The 23,157-nt window shown below is 36.8% G+C and overlaps 1 protein-coding gene across 6 annotated transcripts in view; it reads left to right on the top strand.

Moving 5' to 3' along the window:
- LOC150096090 (kielin/chordin-like protein) overlaps positions 1 to 23,157 on the top strand; it is a 649,251-nt gene that overhangs the window by 395,677 nt on the left and 230,417 nt on the right. For all 6 annotated transcript variants that reach the window (XM_090408779.1, XM_090408780.1, XM_090408782.1 and 3 more), the window contains one exon: positions 20,299 to 20,380. In XM_090408779.1, the coding sequence (XP_090264905.1) occupies positions 20,299 to 20,380 (82 nt within the window). The remainder of the gene's footprint in view (positions 1 to 20,298; positions 20,381 to 23,157) is intronic.

Genomic DNA, 23,157 nt, shown 5'->3' on the forward strand with positions numbered 1-23,157 from the left:
GTCGTGCCATGTCAGCTTTGTGCGATGATTTGGGGAGCCTTATCATGGGACACATTAGGTCCCTTGGTGTGTCTGGAGAGGTCCTTAAATGCTGTGAGCTACCAGAATGTGCTGGCTGATCACCACCCAGGCATGGCTCGAAGACCATCCAGTGGCCTCCAAGGTCCCAAGATTTAAATCTGAACAAATCCCTCTGGGACCGACATCTAAGGTGCAGTCGTGGACAATGCTGCAACAAGCTTGGCTGGAATTACCTCTGGCATTTGATGGAGTCAATGCCTTGGAGAGTATAGGCTGTTATTTTTGCTAGAATAGGACCGACACACTATTAGGTAGGTATCTCTAATGTTTTGTCCATTGAGTGTACTTTGTAATGCTATATATTTGTCTCTTTTCGAATCAGCTGTTTTCAGTTTTATAATAATTTCTCATGCAAAAAAGTTGATAATCTTTGCCCTTCATTATTTCTTTTATTGAAACTAAATGTTCTCAAATATGTTCTGCTCCTGTTCTCTCTTTTCTAACCTGTGCATTAAGATCTCCTTTGATGATCTACACTAGTGGTAGCAAAAGGGATCGATATTACATTGTTAGGAGTTGATTTGGGCTCAGGGGTCGATTGGGGGTCGACAGAAAAATATAAGACATCATTGTATGGGTAATATTTAATTCAGTTAACTTGGATTACCTCCATGACAAAAGACATGGAGGTAATGACAACGCAATTAAGAGTGAATCGTGGGATCAGTACCTCCATCTTACAGGTCCATGAATAGGACCTGTAAGATGGAGTAAGAGGCCAATCAAGTAGACCAAAATGACGTATTTACCAATAAACAGATGTTGGTGGTTCCTGCCGGCCGGCGCAGTGGGAGCAAGATTGCAACATGTGTGTGGTTCTTATTTACTGATACTTACAAGTATTCGATCCCAGTTTCATTTTTGTGCATCGACATACAAGTGAGCGTTAATGTTCTAAAATTCATCAACATACATATTATAATTCAATCGTTATTCATTCACGAACTAAACTTCTCTATGTTAAAGAGTTGAGCAGCACTGGTAGTAATACCAGTGATATTAATACCAGTAGTTTATTAATATCACTAGTAATACCAGTGCTATTACTAGTGATAGTAATAGTAGTAGTAATAGTAATATAATAATATATACTATATTATATATACAATAAACACTGTAACTATAAAATAAACAATCTAAAAACTCACATAAGCGTCGTTTTTTGCTTGTCCTATTATAATTACGTAATAGTAAAATATAGGGGTTCGATAAAAAGTCAAGAAACTCTTGAAGGGGTCGACGGGCAAATAACTTTGGCGACCCCTGATCTACACTCTCATCTTGGTAATTCCTTCCAACTCCTAATACTGCAGTGCATATACCTGAAGCAGTGATCTACTTTTCATTGCATACAAATATGAGCATCATTATACTCAAACTTTTTTTATGTGAATTCTTACTTATGTTAATATTTACTTCTTGAGTGATGATAACATCAAACACTGGTTCTGACTGGTCGTCAGCACCTTTCCTAATAAGATATAATCTCCCTCTTAAGTTCTTCTGTTTTTTTTTTTTTTTTTTTTTTTTTTTCTGCTTTGTATTATTCAAATTTAACATATGTAATTTCCTCTCCCTGATAATATGCACCTTCTCAGCTGTACCTATAAACATAAAAATGTTTAATGTTCCTATTTTCACTTTCCTTTCCATTTCAGTTAGTCTTCCATTTATATCCATCTGGCATGGATTCTTTTGTGCTATAAATAAATACACCGCTGATTTTCTGGACCTGTTATAATAAACTTTGTAATGGAATTCTTAACTCTTAGCAGCTACCAGAATCTGATAATGACATGATAAACTCCTCTAATCATGATCATGCTAGCTGAGGGATCTAATAAGTTGCATATTAATTTAACGTTTAATATTTACATTGCAGGATAAATTACAGTCAGGATTTAGAGTAGGTCAGTGAATGTCAAGTTGGAAAATTCCTGAGCATTCCAGGATATCTAGCTGCCCCTACTGTCCAGCATGTATCATATCTTTTGTAACTAAGGAACAGATTAAAAAGAAGAGACTGACCCTAGTAACAGAGCATTGGGAGTGAGAATACCAAAGCCAAGTAGATATCTGCTAGTTTAATGATCAGTGTTTTTGATTGAACAATGAAAACAATGTTTTTCATCTGGGGCTTGTTTTATTAGCTTTATCCTAAATAAATTTTTTTCTATGGATAAAAGTAATTTATTTTATTCGTGTGGGGTTCCCCCCGATCCTCGACTGCCCCTTAGGACAGGTTGAGGCCTCCTAATGAGGGATTAAGTATTTTTCTCCTGGAAACCTGAGTTTCCAGGAGAAAAAAAAACCCTCTACTCCCATATGAGACCTGCTAATTCACCTTTAATTGAAAGAGACCAGATAAAGGTTCCTCACATCATGGACAGGAATCGAACTCAGGTCTTTCTGATCAAGGGGCTTTGTCTATACCGACTGAACTACGGAGGCTCTGATAAAAGTAATCAAACCATAGCAAATATCAAATAGCCAGAAATCTTTGCCAATTGGTGTAGATCTATCTTATATTTATTCACCATTACTGCACTGATTACCAAAATTTCCTCTAAATATTTCCATCCTAGGCCTCACATTCTGCAACACTTACAAATGGTCAGTTTCAATGTCTCCTTATTCACAAATATCCCACTTAAGGACACCTTGCTCTTCAATCAGAATTTCCTCCCAATATCTCAGTCTTGTTTCAGTTCACTATGAACTTGGGCTACTTTGTTTGACAAGGAATATTCTACAAACAAATAGAGGATACAGCCATGGGGTCCCCTCATTCTGCCCCCCCCCCCCCCCGGCTAACTTTTTCATGGAGGCATTTGAAAAGAATGCCCTAATTCTTTTCATTGCATGTTCTTATCCCAATTGAACAGCCATCAGTTATTTGCTTCATCGTTCCACCAGGAAAGCATGTTTTGTGCACTTTATTAGTAATCGCACTGAGTCCCCATACAATGATATATGACTATCCTTTGACTCTTTCTTCATAATATTAACTTCTCCTTCACATTATCATCAGTCAATCTCTTCTTTAGATGTTTAATATCCTCTTCCAGATGTATACATTAATTAAAAACACTTTTTTTTAGCACAGCTCAAATTTACCGCTACGTTCACTCGTGACATCCAACATTATAACTAACCTTGTGCAAAAGTTCTCTAGCCCCTAGAGATTTGCTATAGCAAGCATCTGCTGTACTTTCCTTTCAACACAGTTCCCATGTTAGAGAACTTAGATAAAATAATATTTGATGTTTATATCAAGTTCTGATAAACACCTAGAACAAAAATGTTTTTTTCATATAAAATATTTTTCATAAATTTTTTTTCATATTAAAAATGTTTTTTTCAGAAAATATCTTTTCTTTTAGGATATATAAGAAGACATAAAATTAATTGGTTTTTGCTTTAAGTGTTTATCAGAACTTTCCAGAATTCCTTCCCCCCATACAATCAGTGGCAGACAAAATAGCAAGATTGCTTCACCAACAAAACTTGAAAGTTGCCTTCTACCCAATCAATAAAATCTCTGATCACCTTAAACCTCAACATCTGCCACTTAAAAAACCAGGTGTCTACAAGATTAGTTGCAATAGTGGTCAACACTACATAGGACAGACAAGCAGATCTGAAGAGATATGCCAATTGGAACACTTTAAAGACTTTGAGAATGAAAGAAAGCACAAATCAGCACATACAACAGAAACAAAACATTAAGTAGAATGGCAACAAACTGAAATACTCCACATAAATTACCATTTTTACTCAAGAGTGTTCAAAGGATGAGCTGAAATGATGAAGCAGCCTCTACAGTGTAAAAAACACAAGGGATGATTTTACATCAAGTCCGGTCTTCATTAATATATCAAAACACACTTATATCTACCAGTAATATACATGTATTTTAATTGCTTTCTAGTTTGTTAGTTTATTTATGTTATTTTCTGATGAAGTGAAACAAAGCATTTCATGAAACTAGTCAAAATAAACAAATAGTTTCTGTAGGTAGTTTTCGGTATTGAGACCACATAGTAATATAAAGAGTTTATTAAAAATAAACAATTAAAAAACCCAACAAGTTTTGTGCATCATAAAACTTACATCATTAGGGATAATGGTACATAAAAGTTTTACACAGTAAAAACTTATTGACAATTAATTACACATATTACATGTTTTTTATAACTTCACAACTGTTAAATAATTGAGAAACCAGAATACAAACAAGAAACCAGAATATATTCTTTACTGCATGTGTGTTGGAAATGATTTTTATTGCACTGTGTAGTGATCCTAAGCATTTGTGCGGTTTCTTTAAATTTTCTTGTGAAACAGTTATTATCAATATATGACATTTTTGTCTGTTGCCAGAGTACTTGATGGCCAATAGTGGCTGTGTGGAATGCTAAACCATGATTTGTGTTCCCTTCTTTTTTTGATGTCTTTTATATGTTCAGACAAGCAGATCTCTCCCGACCTTTCCATCTGGCCTACGTAACAAATGCTACAACAGCAATGAATCTCATAGACACCTGCTTTTTTTCATGGGGTGATGTGTCAGTTTTGGTGGATGTAGGAATCTTGATATTTTTTGTAAAGGTAGAAACGCCACGTTTATGTTATGCTCGCGGAGCAACGTAGCATATGACATATTTGATGTACGGCAGTGTGATTGTATTCTTGAAATCTTGTTTAAGTAAGGGAGTTAAAGTAAGGGATCAAAACCATTAAGTGCGTGGTTCTGTGCCAGGTAGTGTAATTCTTCATTTCTTTTAATTGGTGTGCTAGATATATTGTATGCCCTGTCTCGCAAAGTTTTAATTATGCCTATTTTTTTGTAATGGATGCTGGTGTGAACCATCATTTAAAAATCTTTCTGTTCTGGTGGATTTTCTTTATTTGGAGAAGGATAACCTTTTTTTCTCTTCATTTACATAAAAGAGGGTATCCGGAGAGTTCATCGAAAAACAGTTTACTGAAAGACAATTCATCGAAGACAATTCATCGAATGACAATTGATCGAAAAAGCAATTCACCTAATAAACAATTCATCGAAAAGCAGTTTATCGAACAACAATTAATCGAAAAAACAGTTCATCGAAAGACAATTCCCTGAAAAAGCAATTCACCGATGAGCGGTTAATCGAAAAGACAATCCATCGAAATGCAATTGATCGAAAAACAACAATTCATCGAAAAATCACAATTCATGTTCACCGAAAAATGAATTATAAGGCATGTGGCAGGAAGATGTGGGTGCAATTTTTTTTTTTTTTTGTTTGTTTTGGATTATTTTGAGAGGTATATATCTTTTTATCATCCTACTATTTATAACTACTATATATCCTACTTTGTTCGGAAAGCGATTTTTTGGCGGGGCATACTGGTTGCAGTGAATGATACCCACTGAGGCGGGTATAGATGAGATGTTAAAAGAACATTTCATAAAGGGATTTCATCCTCGTGAAATTTTTAGCTCATATTCTAACCGTTGATGAAACATGGCTTCGTCACTATGACCCAGAGAACAAACAACAGTCAATGGAGTGGAGACACAAAGGTTCTCCGTGGCCAAAGAAGTTTCGAACCAAACAGTCAGCAGGGAAAGTTTTTGCCATTTGCCCCAGGCCCTACAAATTTTGTCGCTACATGCAGCAGCATATTTTTTCGCCCCTTCCCCTTAAAAAAACTCTTTTAATGACGTCTTAAAAGCCATGATATTAATCTAGGCTTCAACATCTCTGATCATAAATTCTAAATAGCAGCATTCGCTAATAAAAATTCATACGTTAATGAAAAAGGATCATAAACTATATTTTTTACAGAGAGAGAGAGAGAGAGATTTCCTCTTAATGTGCAGTATAATAAAATGATTCTAAACGTGTTATTGTACTTCGGGATCTTTTAATTTTTAAAGGAAGGGGGGCACAAAAATTTTGCACCCCAGGTGGCGCATACCCACCGAACGGCCTTGAAGATTAGTCCCTAAGACTTGTGTAGATTCTAGCTAATTGTTAAGAAAAGTTAATTGCTCTCCACATGTTTACTTGTGGTACCAAATAATGAATGAATGATTCCAGGAAAAAAAAAAGTTTCTTTCCCAGGCATTAAAAAATACACAGCCTATATATTTACAAATGAATTATAAGAATAAATTGCTGGTAGAGAGTTTCATTTCCTGATCATGTTATCAGGAAATGAAAGTTTATGCTAAGAAAGAAGATTATATATATATATATATATATATATATATGTGAAAAATATATGTATTCAAGATAATAAGTAATTTTATATTAATTTGGTTTTAATTCTATTTCCCAAGTAAGCAAACAGACAAGAAAGTCAAATTTGCGCCTGTAAGTAGTGCAAGTCCAAGGCAACTCTTGGTAGTGCCAATCGAGGCAACTCGTGGTAAAGGTGGATAAAGTTCTGATCACTTTTCTTAGTATACTTTATTAGTATATTACTTTTTATTAGTTATTATTTAGTTATATATATTAGTTAGTTAGTTAGTTATTAATATATTAGAGAGGGCGCTAGTGGGTCAAGCGCTACGGGCGTGTTTTGAAGAGCCCCTGATTCAGATAAGTTTTACTAGGAATAATTAAGTATATATGCGTAATTGTTTAAGTAAGAGCGGCTGTAAACGTTGTATGCTACCGATATTATTAGTGTGTGTTTTTTTTTTTTGCTTAAACTAAATACGAAAACCTTAATATTAGACCTAGTAACCTGCAGAGAAAAAAAAAAAAATTGCGGCGGCATTGTCATTCCATGATTTTAATTTGGATTTCAGTCGCTTCGTTAAGTGTGAGGTCTGTTATATGTATTCCTTCGATTACATAAATGATTTGTGGATGTTTAGTGCGGATGGAAGAAGGGTGTGTGCGAAATGTGACCTGAACGAGGAATTGATGAATGCGAATATGAAGTTGATGACAGAAAGTGCTAGTACCGATTGTGTCGCGAGTGCACGTTTGAAAGAGGATGGCGAGAAAGACAGGCGAAAAAATGTTAAAAAATCAGGAAAAAAGAAAAAGAGCGATTTGACAACCGTAACGGATGTTAAAAGGGATGAAAGTGAGGCGGAAAGAAACGAAATTGAGAAAACGAATGAAAGTAGAAATGGCGTGATGCAGAAATCGCAAGTAAAAAAAATCGAAAGAATGAATGATAGCGAAAAAAGAATGACAGATGGCGAAAGTTGGACGCATGTTGGAACGAAAGTACTGAACCAAAGAAAGATGAATGACAGTAAAAGTGAGAAGAATGATAGCGAAAGTTGGACGCATGTTAGCCCGAAAGTACGGAAACAAAGAAAGATATGTGAGAGTGAAAGTGAGAAGAATGATAGTGAAAGTTGGACGTATGCTGGACCGAAAGTACGGAAACAAAGAAGGATGAATGAGAGGGAAAGTGAGAAGAGGGGGTCGAGAGTTAGAAAGTTAGAAAGATTTAATAATAGAGTGAATGTGTCGCGAGGTTCGAAAGGTGAATTGGATTGGATGAAGCAAGAAATGAAATGGATGCGGAATGAAATTAAGAGAATTCAGTTCAAAACTATTAAAATAAATCATGATGGCATGAAAGAGTTAACAAAAGATGAGCGAGTGGCGATGTATGGCGACTCCATTATTAAAGGTGTGCTAGAGGATAAAATGCACAAGGTATGTTTTCCAGGTGGTAAAATGAGTAGAGTGATTGAGGCATTGAATATGAGGCGGGAACGAGCAAAAGAGTTAATTGTATTAATTGGTACAAATGATTTGAGAGAGACAAAGAGCATGTCAAAATGAATGTCAGGAGACTGCTTGGAAAGATAAAGGAGAATAGTGTGACAGGAAGGGTGGTCAGTGTGTTGCCTAGGTATGATTGTGGTGAAATGAGGCGGAGAGCAAGGATTATGAATGATATTCTGGCTGAAATGTGTGAGGAGATGGGAGTACAGTTTGCTAATGTGTGGAATGAGTTTGAGGGATGAAGTGAGCTATATGGCCTGCATTTGAGTGGTTATGGTGTGAGTCGCTTGGAGAGACTGCTGCTGGAAAGTGGAGAAGTGAATAGAGAGAATGAATCAGATCAAGAGGGGAGTGATGTGGAAGAGCAGGAGAGTAAGACAGGAGAGATTGAAGGAGTGGAAATGAATGGGGAAGTGAGTGGTATGAGTATAGAAAATGAGAGAATGGGTGTGCAAGAGGAGCAGGGAGACGGGGAGGCTCAGGGTGGACAGGGATAGATACACAGTGTGAGAAAGGTGGATGCTCCAAGAGGAGGTGAGAGCATGTGTAGGCAGAAAAGTAATGGGATGATCAGGGATCAAAAGGAAACAGATGGAATTGCCAAGGGTTCTAAAATGAAGAATCAGAAAGGGAAATGGTCCCAGTCCAGCATGGAGAGATCACATCGAGTGAGTGGTATCAGTGGAACTAGCTGTAGATCCAGAAATGAGTTGTTGTGTTTGTATACCAATGCTAGAAGTATAAGAAACAAGGCGGATGAAATGGTTTCACTAATTGCGTCTGTGCACTCAAAGATTGTCGGAATAAGTGAGACATGGTTAGATGAGGATGACATCCTGACAGGAATAGAGATGGAAAGGTATGATGTGTTTCATGAGGATAGAAGGGGTAAAAAGGGAGGGGGAGTGCTATTGATGATAGAGAAAGAGTTATGTCCATACAAGGTAGAGATGCAAGAGGGAAATGGGGCCAGTGGTTTTGAGGCAGTATGGTGTGAGATAGAGGTGAATAGAATCAAATACTTGGTGGGATGTTGTTATAGACCTGGTAATGTGGTTGGTGGTGATAGTGAAATGTATAGTCAAATAAGCCAAGCAAATAAGAAAAGGGTGATCATTATGGGTGATTTTAATTATGGCAATATAGACTGGAATGAAGAGATAGCAACTGGAAGTAAAGAAAATGAGTTTCTTGAGTTTTTGAGGGATAACTACCTCAGACAGTATGTAACAGACGGCACAAGAGGATTAAGGGTCTTGGATTTGGTCATCTCATCGGAGGATGTAATTATCAATGAGGTATCAAATCATCCACCAATTGGTGAAAGTGACCATGAGGTGATTACTTGGGTGGTTGCCAGCAGTGCAAGGACCTCTGTGAAAAAAGGGTATATGTGGAACTAGAAGGGGGGTGATTATGAAGAGCTCAGGAGACAGCTTACAGGTGTAGCATGGAATGAGGAGTTAGCTGGAAAAGAAATCAATGCAGCTTGGGGGATTTTCGAAAAATATTTAGTGGATGCAATGTCTAAATGTATACCACAGGTGAGAAGGTTAAATAAGGTAGGTGTGAGATGGATGAATAAAGAGATTAAGCATGCAATACGGAGAAAAAGGGCATTGTGGAGGCAGCATAAGAGAAGTAGAAATAACCAATGTCATGAGGTCTACAAAGACCAGGCAAGGAGGGTGACTTGGTTGGTGAGAGTAGCTAAAGAGAGGTATGAACAGCAGTTAGCTAATGAAGCCAAGGAGATCTTTCGATATGTAGCCAGCAAAAGAAAGAATGATTATGGAAGGATGACATCGATTGGAGGAAATGGTATAAAGACAGCTGTTGCAGAATGTGTGTTGGAGATACTTAATGAGCAGTTCATAAAGATCTTTCAATCTTGTGAATGTGACTTCATGGAGAGATTAAGAGCAGTTGATGATGGGGAGGAGAGACTGACTGTAAGTGAGCAAGAGGTGTTTGGGGAGTTGAGTAAACTAGATGTAAATAAGGCTGTGGGACTTGATAATATATCACCGCGTATTCTGAAGGAATGTGCCAGAGAGTTGACACCTGCCTTGACATATTTTTTTAATACGAGTCTTGCACTTGGTCAAATCCCTAAAGAGTGGAAGGAGGGCAATATTGTGCCACTTCATAAAGGAGGTGATCGAACTCAAGCATCAAACTATAGGCCTATCTGTGTGTCAGGTGTTGTGGTTAAGTTGTTGGAGAAGCTTGTGAGAACTAGGATCCAGAGTTGGGTTGACAACCATGGTATAATCTTTGATGGACAGCATGGATTTGCTAAAGGGAGGTCGTGTTTTAGTAATCTACTTACTTATTACAATAAAGTGACTATTTCCTTGGACAGAGGAGAAGGATACACAGTAATATATTTGGATTTCGCAAAAGCTTTTGATAGAGTACCTCATGATAAGTTGACAGTCAAACTAGAGCAGATGGGGTTGGATATTAGATTAGTGCATTGGATTGGAGACTGGCTATCTGATAGGTATCAACAAGTTGTGTATGGGGGTGCAATATCCAGGAAAAGGAAAGTCACTAGTGGAGTGCCTCAGGGGTCTGTTTTAGGGCCATTACTATTTAACTTATATATTAATGATATTGGCGAAGATTTGGATGGAGATATTCAGTTGTTTGCAGATGATGCAAAGTTGGGACGAACCATAAAGAGTAGTGAAGATGTTGTGGCCTTGCAGGAGGACTTGAATAAATTGAGTGATTGGGCAAGCAAATGGGGATGTGAGTTCAATGTTGCAAAATGTAAGGTTTTAAAATTTGGAAAACAAAGATGGGATGCAGAATTTATGCTTGGTGAGAATATATTGTTGGAAGTAGAGGAAATAAGAGATCTGGGAGTGATAGTGGATAAGGATCTGAAATTTAGGGGACACATCACCAAAATTGTGAAGACAACACAAAGACTTCTGGGAATGATGCGGAGGACACTGACGTGTAGAAGTAGGGAGATTCTTGTTCCATTGTATAAGGCTTTGATTAGGCCACACATGGACTATTGTGCCCAGATTTGGTCACCTGATTTTCAGAAGGATGAAGAGATGTTGGAAAGGGTCCAAAGGCGACTGACTAAGGTAGTTTCTGACCTCTGGAATGTCGAGTATGAGGAAAGATTGAAAAGATGTAATTTGCAGAGTCTAGTGGAGAGAAGGAAGAGGGGAGATATGATAGAGACCTACAAGTTGGTAAGTTGTTGTTATAGGATCAATGGTGGAGAAGTTCTACAGAGAATAGTGGGAGATCAGGGGAGAACCATAGGGCATCCCTGGAAACTGTATAAAGAGGGTGTGAGTAGGGGAGTGAGAGGCAGGTTTTTTTTGTGCAGAGTTGTGAATGATTGGAATGCCTTGCCTGAGAGTGTGGTGTCTGCAAGGAGTTTGAATGTGTTTAAGACGTGGGATGATGAGATGTGTGTGAGATAAAAGGACCTTCTAGATGAGTCTTTGACTCCATGAGGTCTTGTTTAATAATAATAATAATAATAATATTAGTATTATACACACTAAGAAAAGTGATCAGAACTTTATCCACCTTTACCAAGAGTTGCCTCGACTGGCACTACCAAGAGTTGCCTTGGACTTGCACTACTTGCAGGCGCAAACTTGACTTTCTTGTCTGTTTGCTTACTTGGGAAATAGGCTTAAAACTAAGTTTATATAAAATTATTTGGTATCTTGAATACATAATATACCCAAGTTAAAAAACGTTTTATATATATAGTTCTGTAGTACGCAAGTTTACATTACTGAAATACATGAACTTAATTAAGAAAGGAATATTAGCAACATTTTTAACATAGAGAAAGCAAAGCATTCACTATGAAATTTCTTCACGTACCATGGTGCATGAATGTCAAAAATAGACTGGACGTGCTTGTAATCTTTTTTTTTTTTTTACTAAATTTAGACAATTAAAATAAACATCGATATTTCTTAGGCAATTAAAACGAAACGAGAGAGAATGTTTGCTATGAAATAGTAAATTGACGGAAAGAAGAATAAACATCGATATCGCCCTACCTAAGTAAACTCAAAGAGACCAAATATATAAATCAGAATTACATTAATCTTTCTAAATATAAAAAATGAATTCGTTTACGGTGCCATACCATTTTTGCAGAAAATGTGATATTTTCAGCTATTTTGCCTAGTTAAAGTTAGTTTGTAGCTTAGCATCATTCTACATTTCTAGAAAGAGTGATATCTAGTGTTATGGAAAAAAACAATAAATTGATAATTTCGACTGACTACACAGGAGCCCTAAACTATCGCGAGAAAGTGAAGTTTCTCTGGACATCTGACCTACGGTTCAAATCTTTGAACGATAGGTGTTTCAGATGTCAAATAAACTGTAGATTACTAAGACTGTGTGTGTGTGTGTGTGTGGTGTTTTCACTTTCTTCCCAACAGTAATCCTACCAGGAGGTTATTTATTCTTTAGCGTATGGCAATCTACATAAAGTTATAAAAGTACATTTACAAAAATGGGTACAGTTATGTAAAAAGTAAAATAAAAAAAAGTGTAAATGATAAATAATTACAGTAAAACAGGCAGTTACACGTTTGACGGACAAAGCACTTATAAGTTAAGATCATCATGTTCTCTGATCCAGTCTATAGAAAGCGGTGTCGCCTCTAGGAAGTCGCTCCTTTGACCCGTATATGCGTGAAGACTGCACTCAATGCAAATATGATGGATTGATTGGTTCGGGTGTCCACAGTCACACTCCGGTGAGGGAATTTTCCTCCACTTGTACAGAAAGCTTGCACATCTTCTATGACGTATGAATCCTGTTCAGTGTTATCCAGGTCTTTCCAATTCCACACCCGGGATACAGGGGCATGCTGGCCATATGTGCAATCTGTGCGACGCACACAGGCCCCAGGATAGTAAAGGCGCCAAAGAGGAGGAAATACTTTAAAAAAAACACGTTTTTTTAAAGTATTTTTAAAGTAAATGCGATCGTGCATGATCGCATTTCAACAATGCGATCATGCACGATCGCATTGTTGAGCCATTTTTTCGAACCAACTCGAAAATTCCAAGACAGAAAAATCAACTTTAAGAAACATCTCATCTCTGGAAAATGGAAGACTACAAAAAAACTTGGCATGAATGTATAAAAAAAAGTCCTCCATCCTAAACTTATTTTCTACAAAACTGCAGAAACCGAGAAGAGAAAAATTGTACAGCTCATTTAATGAAACTGCTGAAAAGGACGTCAGCATCCTACATTTATCAAGGATGTCAAGCGCCTTTATTATGGCATTTAACCTGAAGGTGAGTAGCCTGTCTCATACGAGGATGAAAGGTTTTTCCTCTCTGAAATTTTTTCTTTGTTTTTTTCTTGCCGAAAAACAAGCGAACTGAATTGGAAAATCACACAGGGATTTAAGGCCAGTTGCTTCTTCCTTAATTCAAAACAGCTCAACCCAATTCCAATTTCCTTTAGCACTGTGTTTTCTAACTGTGATCTGCCGACCGCTGGCATCCTTCAAAAGTCGAATAAGACTTCCAACCGCTGCTCATCTAAATATAACACTAGATGAGTATGCTTCTAAAAGGTTTACAGGTTTGTTTTTAAGACTCTTTATTCATCATTCCTTATTTTATTATTTTCCTTTCCTAGAGAATATTTTAACCTTTTATTTTATTTTTTTAACAAACTCCACCGATCACCTCCTCAAAACCCAGAAATATACCCACACATATACTCATTAGTATTCTTAGCCTATTCCTTCCCTTATTAACTGCAATTACTTGCTTTCGAGGTTATTCGGGAGATAATTGCTTGTACACTCCTGTCGTTGAGGAATAACAGAAACAGGAGTAAATAAGTGAAACATCGATACAAAATAAATAACGGAAAAAACTCACGTAGAAGGATTATTTAACAGTATAATTTTCGTCTGTGTGTCACAGGCATCTTCAGTACATTAAGCTCAAAATTAAACACTAACTGACAATCCCAAAAAGTGCCACCTAAGTAACTGGTGTACGATAACTAAAAAGGTCAATAACTTTCCTAAAAAAAAATAAAAATAAAAATAAAAAAAATTAATACAATAAAACGTTAGGAAAGATTAGCTGATTTGTAAAGTACTATCTCCCATAAAGGGGATAGACGTAAGCCGTCGGATCTGTTTAAGTTAGGAGAATGAAGTAGAGTTTCACATGTTTCTTTATTATTATTATTATTATTCAGGCCTCCAAGGAGTCAAAAGACTCATCGAGGGAGGTCCTTCCTAAGACATAAAGTCTGTCAAGACTCATCGAGGGGAGGTCCCCACTGAGAAACACAGTCTATCATACCACTCTTTAAACTCACTGACCGTTCTCGCTCCCACCACTCCATCAGGCAATGCATTCCACGGCTCAACCACCCTCCACACAAAGAAACCACTCCTTACCCTCTTGCTCACAGTTTCCTTTCGTAACTTCCAGGGATGGCCTCTTGTCATCACTCCTTCCTTATAAAGGCGTTCCATGAGAAACTGACTTTTGTGAAGAACTCTTGTCTTTCTCCAATGAACACTGTGTCTAGTGAAGATGGCATGTTCAGAAAGTCCAGACTTTTCAGGTTTAAAGTATTCAATATAAGATTGGTGTTCTTCTAGCCGAATAGAGGCAGATCTTCCCGTTTGTCCGAAATAAGATAATCCACAAGAGCACGGAATCTGGTAGACACCTGGATGATTAAGATGTGGAAGCTTGTCCTTAGGAGAAGTGAGAAAGGTGGAGATTTTTCTAAACAGTTGAAAGGCAACAAAAATATTCAGTGGTTTTAAAACTTTTGCTATACATTCACTGATGCTTTGTACATAAGGGATAGTAATGCGCGGTATTTCCTCTATGTTTGAAGAGGAAGACATATCAAGTTCTTTTAATGAAGCAATTCTTATAACCATTAGATAGAAAGGAAGAAGTTATATATTGTAGTTCTTTCTGTAAAAGATCATCTGTAGAACAAAAGGAGTGGGTCCGATGAACCAGTGTTTTAATAGTTCTTGCCTTTTGACTGGGATGGTGATGAGATTCCGCATGGATATAATGGCCTGTATGAGTCTTCTTTCTATAAACTGAGAAATGTAGGTTACCATCTGGTTGGCGAAGAATTAGAAGATCTAAAAAGGCTAACTGCTTATTTGATTCTACTTCTAGGGTAAACTTGATCCTAGGATGAAATGCATTTAACTTAGTGAGAAATTGTTGAAGTTCATCAGAAGAGCCATTCCATACAGCAAAAATGTCATCGACATATCTGAACCAATGAGTAGGTCTGGGAGAAATATTGTCAAAGATACGTTGTTCAAGGCATCAGTGAACGTATAGCAAAAGTTTTTAAAACCACTGAATATTTTTGTTGCCTTTCGACCGTTTAGAAAAATCTCCACCTTTCTCACTTCTCCTAAGGACAAGCTTCCACATCTTAATCATCCAGGTGTCTACCAGATTCCGTGCTCTTGTGGATTATCTTATTTCGGACAAATGGGAAGATCTGCCTCTATTCGGCTAGAAGAACACCAATCTTATATTGAATACTTTAAACCTGAAAAGTCTGGACTTTCTGAACATGCCATCTTCACTAGACACAGAGTTCATTGGAGAAAGACAAGAGTTCTTCACAAAAGTCAGTTTCTCATGGAACGCCTTTATAAAGAAACATGTGACTCTACTTCATTCTCCTAACTTAAACAGATCCGACGGCTTACGTCTATCCCCTTTATGGGAGATAGTACTTTACAAATCAGCTAATCTTTCCTAACTTTTTATTGCATTAATTTTTTTTTTTAGGAAAGTTATTGACCTTTTTAGTTATCTTACACCAGCTACTTAGGTGGCGCTTTTTGGAATTGTCAGTTGTTTAATTTTGAGCTTATTTAATTTTTATTGTATTATTATTATTATTATTATTTTTTTTTTTGGGAAAGTTATTGACCTTTTTAGTTATCTTACACCAGCTACTTAGGTGGCGCTTTTTGGAATTGTCAATTAGTGTTTAATTTTGAGCTTAATGTACTGAAGATGCCTATGACACACAGGCGAAAATTATACTATTAAATAATCTTTCTACGTGAGTTTTTTCCGTTATTTATTTTGTATCGATATGTCTACTCACGGTATACCTCTATTAAAACTTAAGTGAAACATGATTGAAAATTCTTCAGGAATGAATTTTTGCAAGTTTTCCAATATTTTTACTCTGAATTCCTGTATATTTTATTATTATATTGTGAAAAATATTTATATCAAAGAATCAATTTATTATTATTATTATTAGTAGTAGTAGTAATATTAATGATTAATACTATTTTCCCTCATCCTCCTCAATATAATGATTGTTGGTATAGCAATGCTGCTTTACTAAGGAATAATTACAGAACAATATGGATTCTTATTGTCTTTCTTGTCCGATTTGCCTATTTCCAGGAGGAAAAGCCTAGTCATCTCAGTATTAGGCCTACTAACTTATGTTCAGTAAATTTATTTATTTATTACATTTATTAATGAAAAAATTTTATTTGGATTCCATATTTGAAACTTTTACAAAAAAATGTCGAACCCTTCCAGTTTTCAGTTCAGCTATGTCGAAATTATGTATACAATAACTCGCTGACTTAGCAGAAGTTTTCAGTACAAGAAGCTGAATGCATGGTTCAGTTTTAGTTCGTAATGGATCACTTTTATCATGACATTTCCGTAAAGAAGTTCCTAAATGATATTAGCAATTTCGCTCTGGCTGGATGAAATTAATGAAATTTTTAATTTCAATCGACTAGACTTATTGTGACAAAATTTGGTAGAACGAATTTCTTAGCCAATTCCTCCCCTTATTAACTGCAATTACATATTTTCGAGGTTATTCAGGAGATAAGTGCATGTGGTACTCCTGTCTTCCCTACAGATAAATTGCTAACTGCACAATGAAGCAGGATGTACACCTACATTAAATGCTCTAAGCAAGAAAATAATTATTACGTTTCAATGACCGCTTCCATATGTTGTCTGTATCATGAGCAACGTTCCGCATTGTTACTGAACATTTTCTAAACAATAGTTTGCAAGAAAAATGACTTTTCGATGAATTATGAAAGAATTCATCTAAAAATTTTCAGTGAATTGTTTTTTCGATGAATTGCATTTTCGACGAATTGTCGTTCGAGGAATTGGTCATTCGATGAATTGCCTTTTCGATGAATTGCCATTCGTTAAATTGTCGTTCGGCGAATTGCTTTTTCGATGAATTGCATTCGGTGAATTGTCTTTCGATTAACTGTTTTTCAATGAATTTGCCTGTAACCCAAAAGAGTGATTTTTCTAGCTTTACAAAATATATCAAGATTCGTACATCCACCACCACCACCACCACATCACCTCATGAAAAAACCAGGCATTTATGATATTCATTGCTCTTGTGGCATTTGCTCTTGAACATGTAAAAGATGTCGAAAAGAGAAGGGAGAACAAATCAGGTTTAGCATTCCACACAGCCACTACTGGCCATCAAGTATTCTGGCAACAGACAAAAATGTAATATATTGATAATAACTGTTTCACAAGAAGATTTAAAGAAGCTGCACAAATGCTTAGGATCCCTATGCAGTGCAATAAAAATTATGGCTTGATTTTACATCAAGTGTGGTCTGCCTTCAAAAATTTAACTCCCACGAACCTAGGATATAGCATGCATGAATCACAGAATGTGACAACAACTAGCAATGTTCCAACATGTATACAGTAATGAATATATCATTTGTATTCTGGTTTCTCAAATATTTAACAGTTGTAAAATTATAAGAAACATCTAATATGTGTAATTAATTGTCAATGAGCTTTTGTTGTGTAAAACAATTATGTACCATTACCCCCTGATAATGTAAGTCTTATGATGCACAAAATGTGTCAGGTTTTTTAATTATTTATTTTTAATAAACTCTTTATATTATTATGTTTTATGGAGAAGGTGTTACAGAGGATTTTTGGATGGACTAGAAAGTGTACAAGATTGGTGGAAACAATTCAAAAGTAATTCTAAGCTGTGTAATTGAGGTGCTTGGTGAAACATCCGGAAGGATTAGAGAGCAGAAGGAGAGTTGGTGGTGGAATATTAGTGTACAAGACGCAGTGACGGCTAAGAGGAAGGCAAAGCAGAAGTAGAACGAGTCAAGAGTGGAAGAGGACAGAAAGAAAAAGCAAGAAGCCAAGAGAGTTGTTGTACAGGCGAAGGCCATGGCATATCAAGACCTTTATAATCAATTAGAAAGAAAGGAAGGACAGAGAAAGATTTATTGATTGGCAAAATTTAGAAATAAGGCATCAAAGACTCTGGAGTCTTTGATGCCTTATATCAAAGAATCTGCCTCATATCGTACATGTGAGGCAGATCAAAGACTCTGGAGGAAGGGTATTAAGGAGGGATGTGGATATTAGAAACAGATGGAGAATATACTTTGAAGGGCTTTTTAATGAAGAAAATGCAAGGACTCACAGAGAAGATGGGGAGCCTTATGAGGGGATGGTGCAGAAAGGGAATTGACCTGCTGTGGGACCTGTTAATAAAGGTTTGTCAACAGGAAAATATATCTGAGGAATGGAGGGAAAATACTCTTCTCCCCATCTACAAGAGTAAAGGGGATGCACAAGACTAAGAATTACAGAGGAATAAAGTTGATGTCCCACACAATGAAAACCCTATAGAAGGTTCTTGATGGAAGACTGAGGAAGGAGGTGGAGATTGCAAAGTAGTAATTTGGCTTCATGCCTGGTCGATCGACGACAGATGCTATCTTTGGGTTACGGCAGACGATGGAAAAGTTTTGAGAGAAGCAACGGGAGCTACATCTGATATTTATTGATCTGGAGAAAGCATATGATAGAGTGCCAAGGCAAGAAGTCTGGAGGTGTCTGAGGGAGAAGAAGGTACCTGAGAAATATGTCAGGCTGGTGCAGGAGTTGTACAGAAATGTGAAGACAAGAGTTCAGACCAGCCTGGAGAGACAGAAAGTTTTCCAGTGACAGTTGGCTTGCATCAAGAGTCAGCATTAAGTCCATTCCTGTTTAATATTGTAATGGAGGAGGTGAGAGAAGACACACCTTGGACTATGTTGTATGCAGATGACATCGTGCTGTGTGCAGAATCAAGAGAAGAAGTGGCAGCTAAACTGGAAAGTTGAAGGAAAGTACTGGAAGAGAAAGGTATGAGACTGAGCAAAAGTAAGACAGAGTATATGTGTTGCAAAGTGGATGGCAGCCAAGAGACAGATCTGGAAAGAAATGTCATCAGGAAGGTGACTTTAGATACTTAGGTTCAACAATGAAAGAGGATGGTGAGGCTGAGAAGGAAGTGGGATGCAGGATAATACAAGCAGGATGGAGGAACTGGAGAGAGATGGCTGGAGTGCTATGCCATAAGAGGGTGCCGATCAATATAAAAGGTAAAATCTACAGGACAATAGTGAGACCAGCTATGACGCATGCTATGGAAACTGTGGCCCTGTGGAAAAATAACATCAGCAGGATGGAGGTAGCGTTGATGAGAATGCTTAGGTGGATGTGCGGTGTGACCAGAAAGGATCGTCTGAGAAATGACTATGTAAGGGAAACAGTGAAAGTTATGAACTTAGGAGCAAAGATACAGGAGGCAAGGTTGAGATGGTTTGGTCATGTGATGAGGAGGGAGGAAGAGTATGTGGAAAGAAAGGTTATACAGATAGATGTGCAGGGGAGGAGGAAGTGCGGGTGGCCAAAGAAGAGATGAAGGGAGATGGTGGAGGAGGACTTGATGATGAAGAACTTGGATGTGGCTACAGCCCAAGGTTGTGGAGGAGACTCACTACAAACAGCGACCCTACTTAAGTGGGAAAAACTGCAGAAGACAAAGAAGAAGAAGTAGGTCTCAATACCTATCAATACTTAACCATAGAAACCTACATCTAAAAATAGTTTCTATTTGTCATCTTTGTTTGTGGACCAAACAAAATATTTCTAAAATAATCCTAAACTTTATTTAAATTAAGGGGATATTAAATCCCACATTGTTTTAAAACCGAATAAGAAACTCAAAGATTGGAATCAGAGAGTATCTTGCCGAATATAGTAAACTATAAAGTATCAGCGACCACTATTTGGTTTATTCTTATTCTTATTCGGTTTTAAAACAATGTGGGATTTAATATCCCCTTAATTTAAATAATGTTTTTGTTGCCGAAATGAAGCTTATTAGCTCTTTATATTTAAGTAATCCTAAACTGTTTTTAAGTAGGGAAAACCCATTGAAATTGAATATAGTAAAATAATTACAAAAATATTTTTATGTTTATTTTTATCATTCATATTTTTGTAGAAATAAAATACTGGTAAAAATGTCTTTCATTATTTATAGCTATTTATTAAAAAGGATTGCTTGTTAATTTTTATTTCTTACATTATTTAGAGGATGATATGCCCAGCAGGTCAAATATGTATGGTTCGAGAAAGCTACTGTGATAGTGAATTTTGTCCTCTTCTTCCTGTATGTAAGTAGCAATCACTTTTGCTCTCAGCTATATCAGTGTTAAATGAAAATTACTATTAGTAGTTGGAATTCAAAGTTCACCATACTTGTAAGAGAGCTCTATCATTTCCTGATAGAGCTTTTGTTCATAGAAAATACTTTACAAAAGCTCTATCATTTTCTGATAGAGCTTTTCATAGAAAATACTTTCTGTGATTATCAGTGACCCAGAGTATTTTAAAAATATGGAGATACACCATATTAAAATACTCTAGATGAGAATATATGGTTTATCTTCACAGGTCTAGCACCCGCTAATGAGACTCAATCAATATCAAAACTAGTCTGGGTAGTGGCTTTTCCCATAATGCATAGCAGTATACATGTCCAAAAGGAAATGTGCTGTGCATCATGTGATATTAAGGTGACTGATGTGAAGTCAACGACTTCTGTATAAGTAGTCTAGTCACGAGGATACTTAACTTTGCTCTTATGCTTGGGTAAAGAATAAAAACAACTTTAATATAATTACTTGTCTGTTATAATTGATATTTCATTTGCATATAAAATAAAAATACTTAAACACTCAGCTGTGGTAGCCCTGCAAGAGGATTTGAATAAGCTAGATAGATGGACAAATGAATGGGGGAGGTGTCGGTTTAATGCAGCAAAATGTAAGGTTTTGAGGTTTGGGAAACATCGATTGGATGCTGCACACTCTATGGGAGGAGTTATACTGGAGGAAGTAGGGGAGACAAGAGATCTGGGGTTGATGATTGATAGAAACCTGAAATTTAGGGGACATATTGCAAAGGTGGTGAAGGTAACACAGAGGATTGCTGCAATAAGGAGAAGGACACTGACCTGCAGAGATAAAAGGGTTATCATTCCATTGTATACGACTCTGATCAGACCACATTTAGACTATTGTTCTCAGATTTGGTCCCCAGGATTTGAAGGGGATAAATTAACTGTGGAAAGGGTACAAAGGCAGATAAGAAAGATGGTTTCAGGACTGTACAATGTTAGTTATGAGGATCGGCTGAGGGAATGTGGACTGCAGAGTTTGGTGGATAGAAGGAGGAGAGGTGATATGATTGAGACTTTTAAACTGTTGAAAGGTGGTTACAAGATTGACACAGGGGAGTTCTTTTGCTTGGTTGAACAGCGGGAAGGAGTGATGACAAGAGGCCATCCCTGGAAGTTACGAAAGGAAACCGTGAGCAAGAGGGTGAGGAGTGGTTTCTTTGCATGGGGGGGTGGTTGAAACATGGAATGCATTGCCTGATGGAGTGGTGAGAGCAAGAACAGTCAATGAGTTTAAGGAGTGGTATGATAGACTTTGTGTTTTTTAGGGGAGGGGACCTCCCCTCGAGATAAAAGTCTTGATAGACTTTGTGTTTCTTAGGAAGGACCTCCCACAATGAGTCTTTTGACTCTATGGAGGCCTGGATAATAATAATAATAATAATAATAATAATAATAATTTGCCAAAGAGATCATGTTATAAAAAATATTCAGCTTTAGTGATTATTGTTATTATTAGTCCATGAGGATACTTAACATACTAAACTACACTAAACTTGTAGGGATCACAAGAATAGTTTGTTATAGTGGATAGTTTGCTATAGTGAATTTTTTTAACATAGAATTGTATCCATTGGAGTTTTGATTAGGACTTTTTACTTTGTTACAGTGAATGAGCTTGTTGTAGTGGTGTTTGATATAATGAGAGTTGACTGTAATACTATCACAGGATTGCCATGGATTTGTGACACTCATCAAAGATCCACTTCAGACACCATAAAATCTATTGCACCACTTCTTAAACTCATTTACTATCTGCACTTTGGCTACACTTTCAAGCACTTTCCATATCCCTGTCACTTTCTATGCAGAAAAAAAAACTATTCACTCTGTTGCTCACTACTGCCTTGCGCGCTTCTAGGAATGACCCAATGTTCCAGCTTTTGAAAATTCTCTCCAGTGTCCATTCAGTAAATACTTCAAAACAGCTTATATGTCTCAATCATACCACTTCTTTGTCTTCTATCTACAAAACTCTGAAGATCACATGTGTGTATGCTCACTCTATCCTCTAGCCAACATCACACAATACAGATATCAGTTTTGTTACTTTGTACTTTCTAAAGTTTCTACATTCCCTTCAAACCACAGTGACTACATCTGAGCATAACATTTTGGATGTGCTCTGATAAGGGCCTTACTCAGCAGAACTACTGTACCCTTATTTGTGCTGTCAGTGCCCTTCTCACTATTGTAGGAATCCTCTGAGTTGTCATCAGACAACCCCCAGAGGATTCACCACCTTTGCAATGTATCCCCACAGCTTGAAATTTGTCATTGTTCAAAATTCCTTGCTTCCTCAGTTTCTGTCAGTATAGCTCTACCAGTAGAATAAAAAGCTGTGCATCTGTTGGATCCCTGTATTCAAAATGTCACACTTAATTATATTAAAAGTCGTATCCCTGCTTATTCATCCACCTTTCTGTTTATTTAAATCCTTCTAAAGCACTGCATCAACATATCAATAATAACTCTTCAAAGCTTCACATTATCTTCAAATAACTTAATATCTCATCGCTGCAACCTAGTAACAATGTTATTGAGTTTTTGAGAAAAAGTACATCAGGCAGTATGTAACTGAGGGTATGTGAGGATCAAGGGTCTTGAATTTGATCATCTCATCAGAGGATGTCACTATAAATGAAGTGTAAACTCTCCCTCTGGTTGGTGAGAATGATCATGAAGCGATTACTGGGTGGTTGTCAACTAAGT

The sequence above is a fragment of the Typopeltis vanoorti genome, chromosome 19, assembly GCF_054136105.1.
Source record: "Typopeltis vanoorti isolate ZY-2024b chromosome 19, IOZ_Tvanoo_1.0, whole genome shotgun sequence".
NCBI lineage: Eukaryota > Metazoa > Arthropoda > Arachnida > Uropygi > Thelyphonidae > Typopeltis > Typopeltis vanoorti.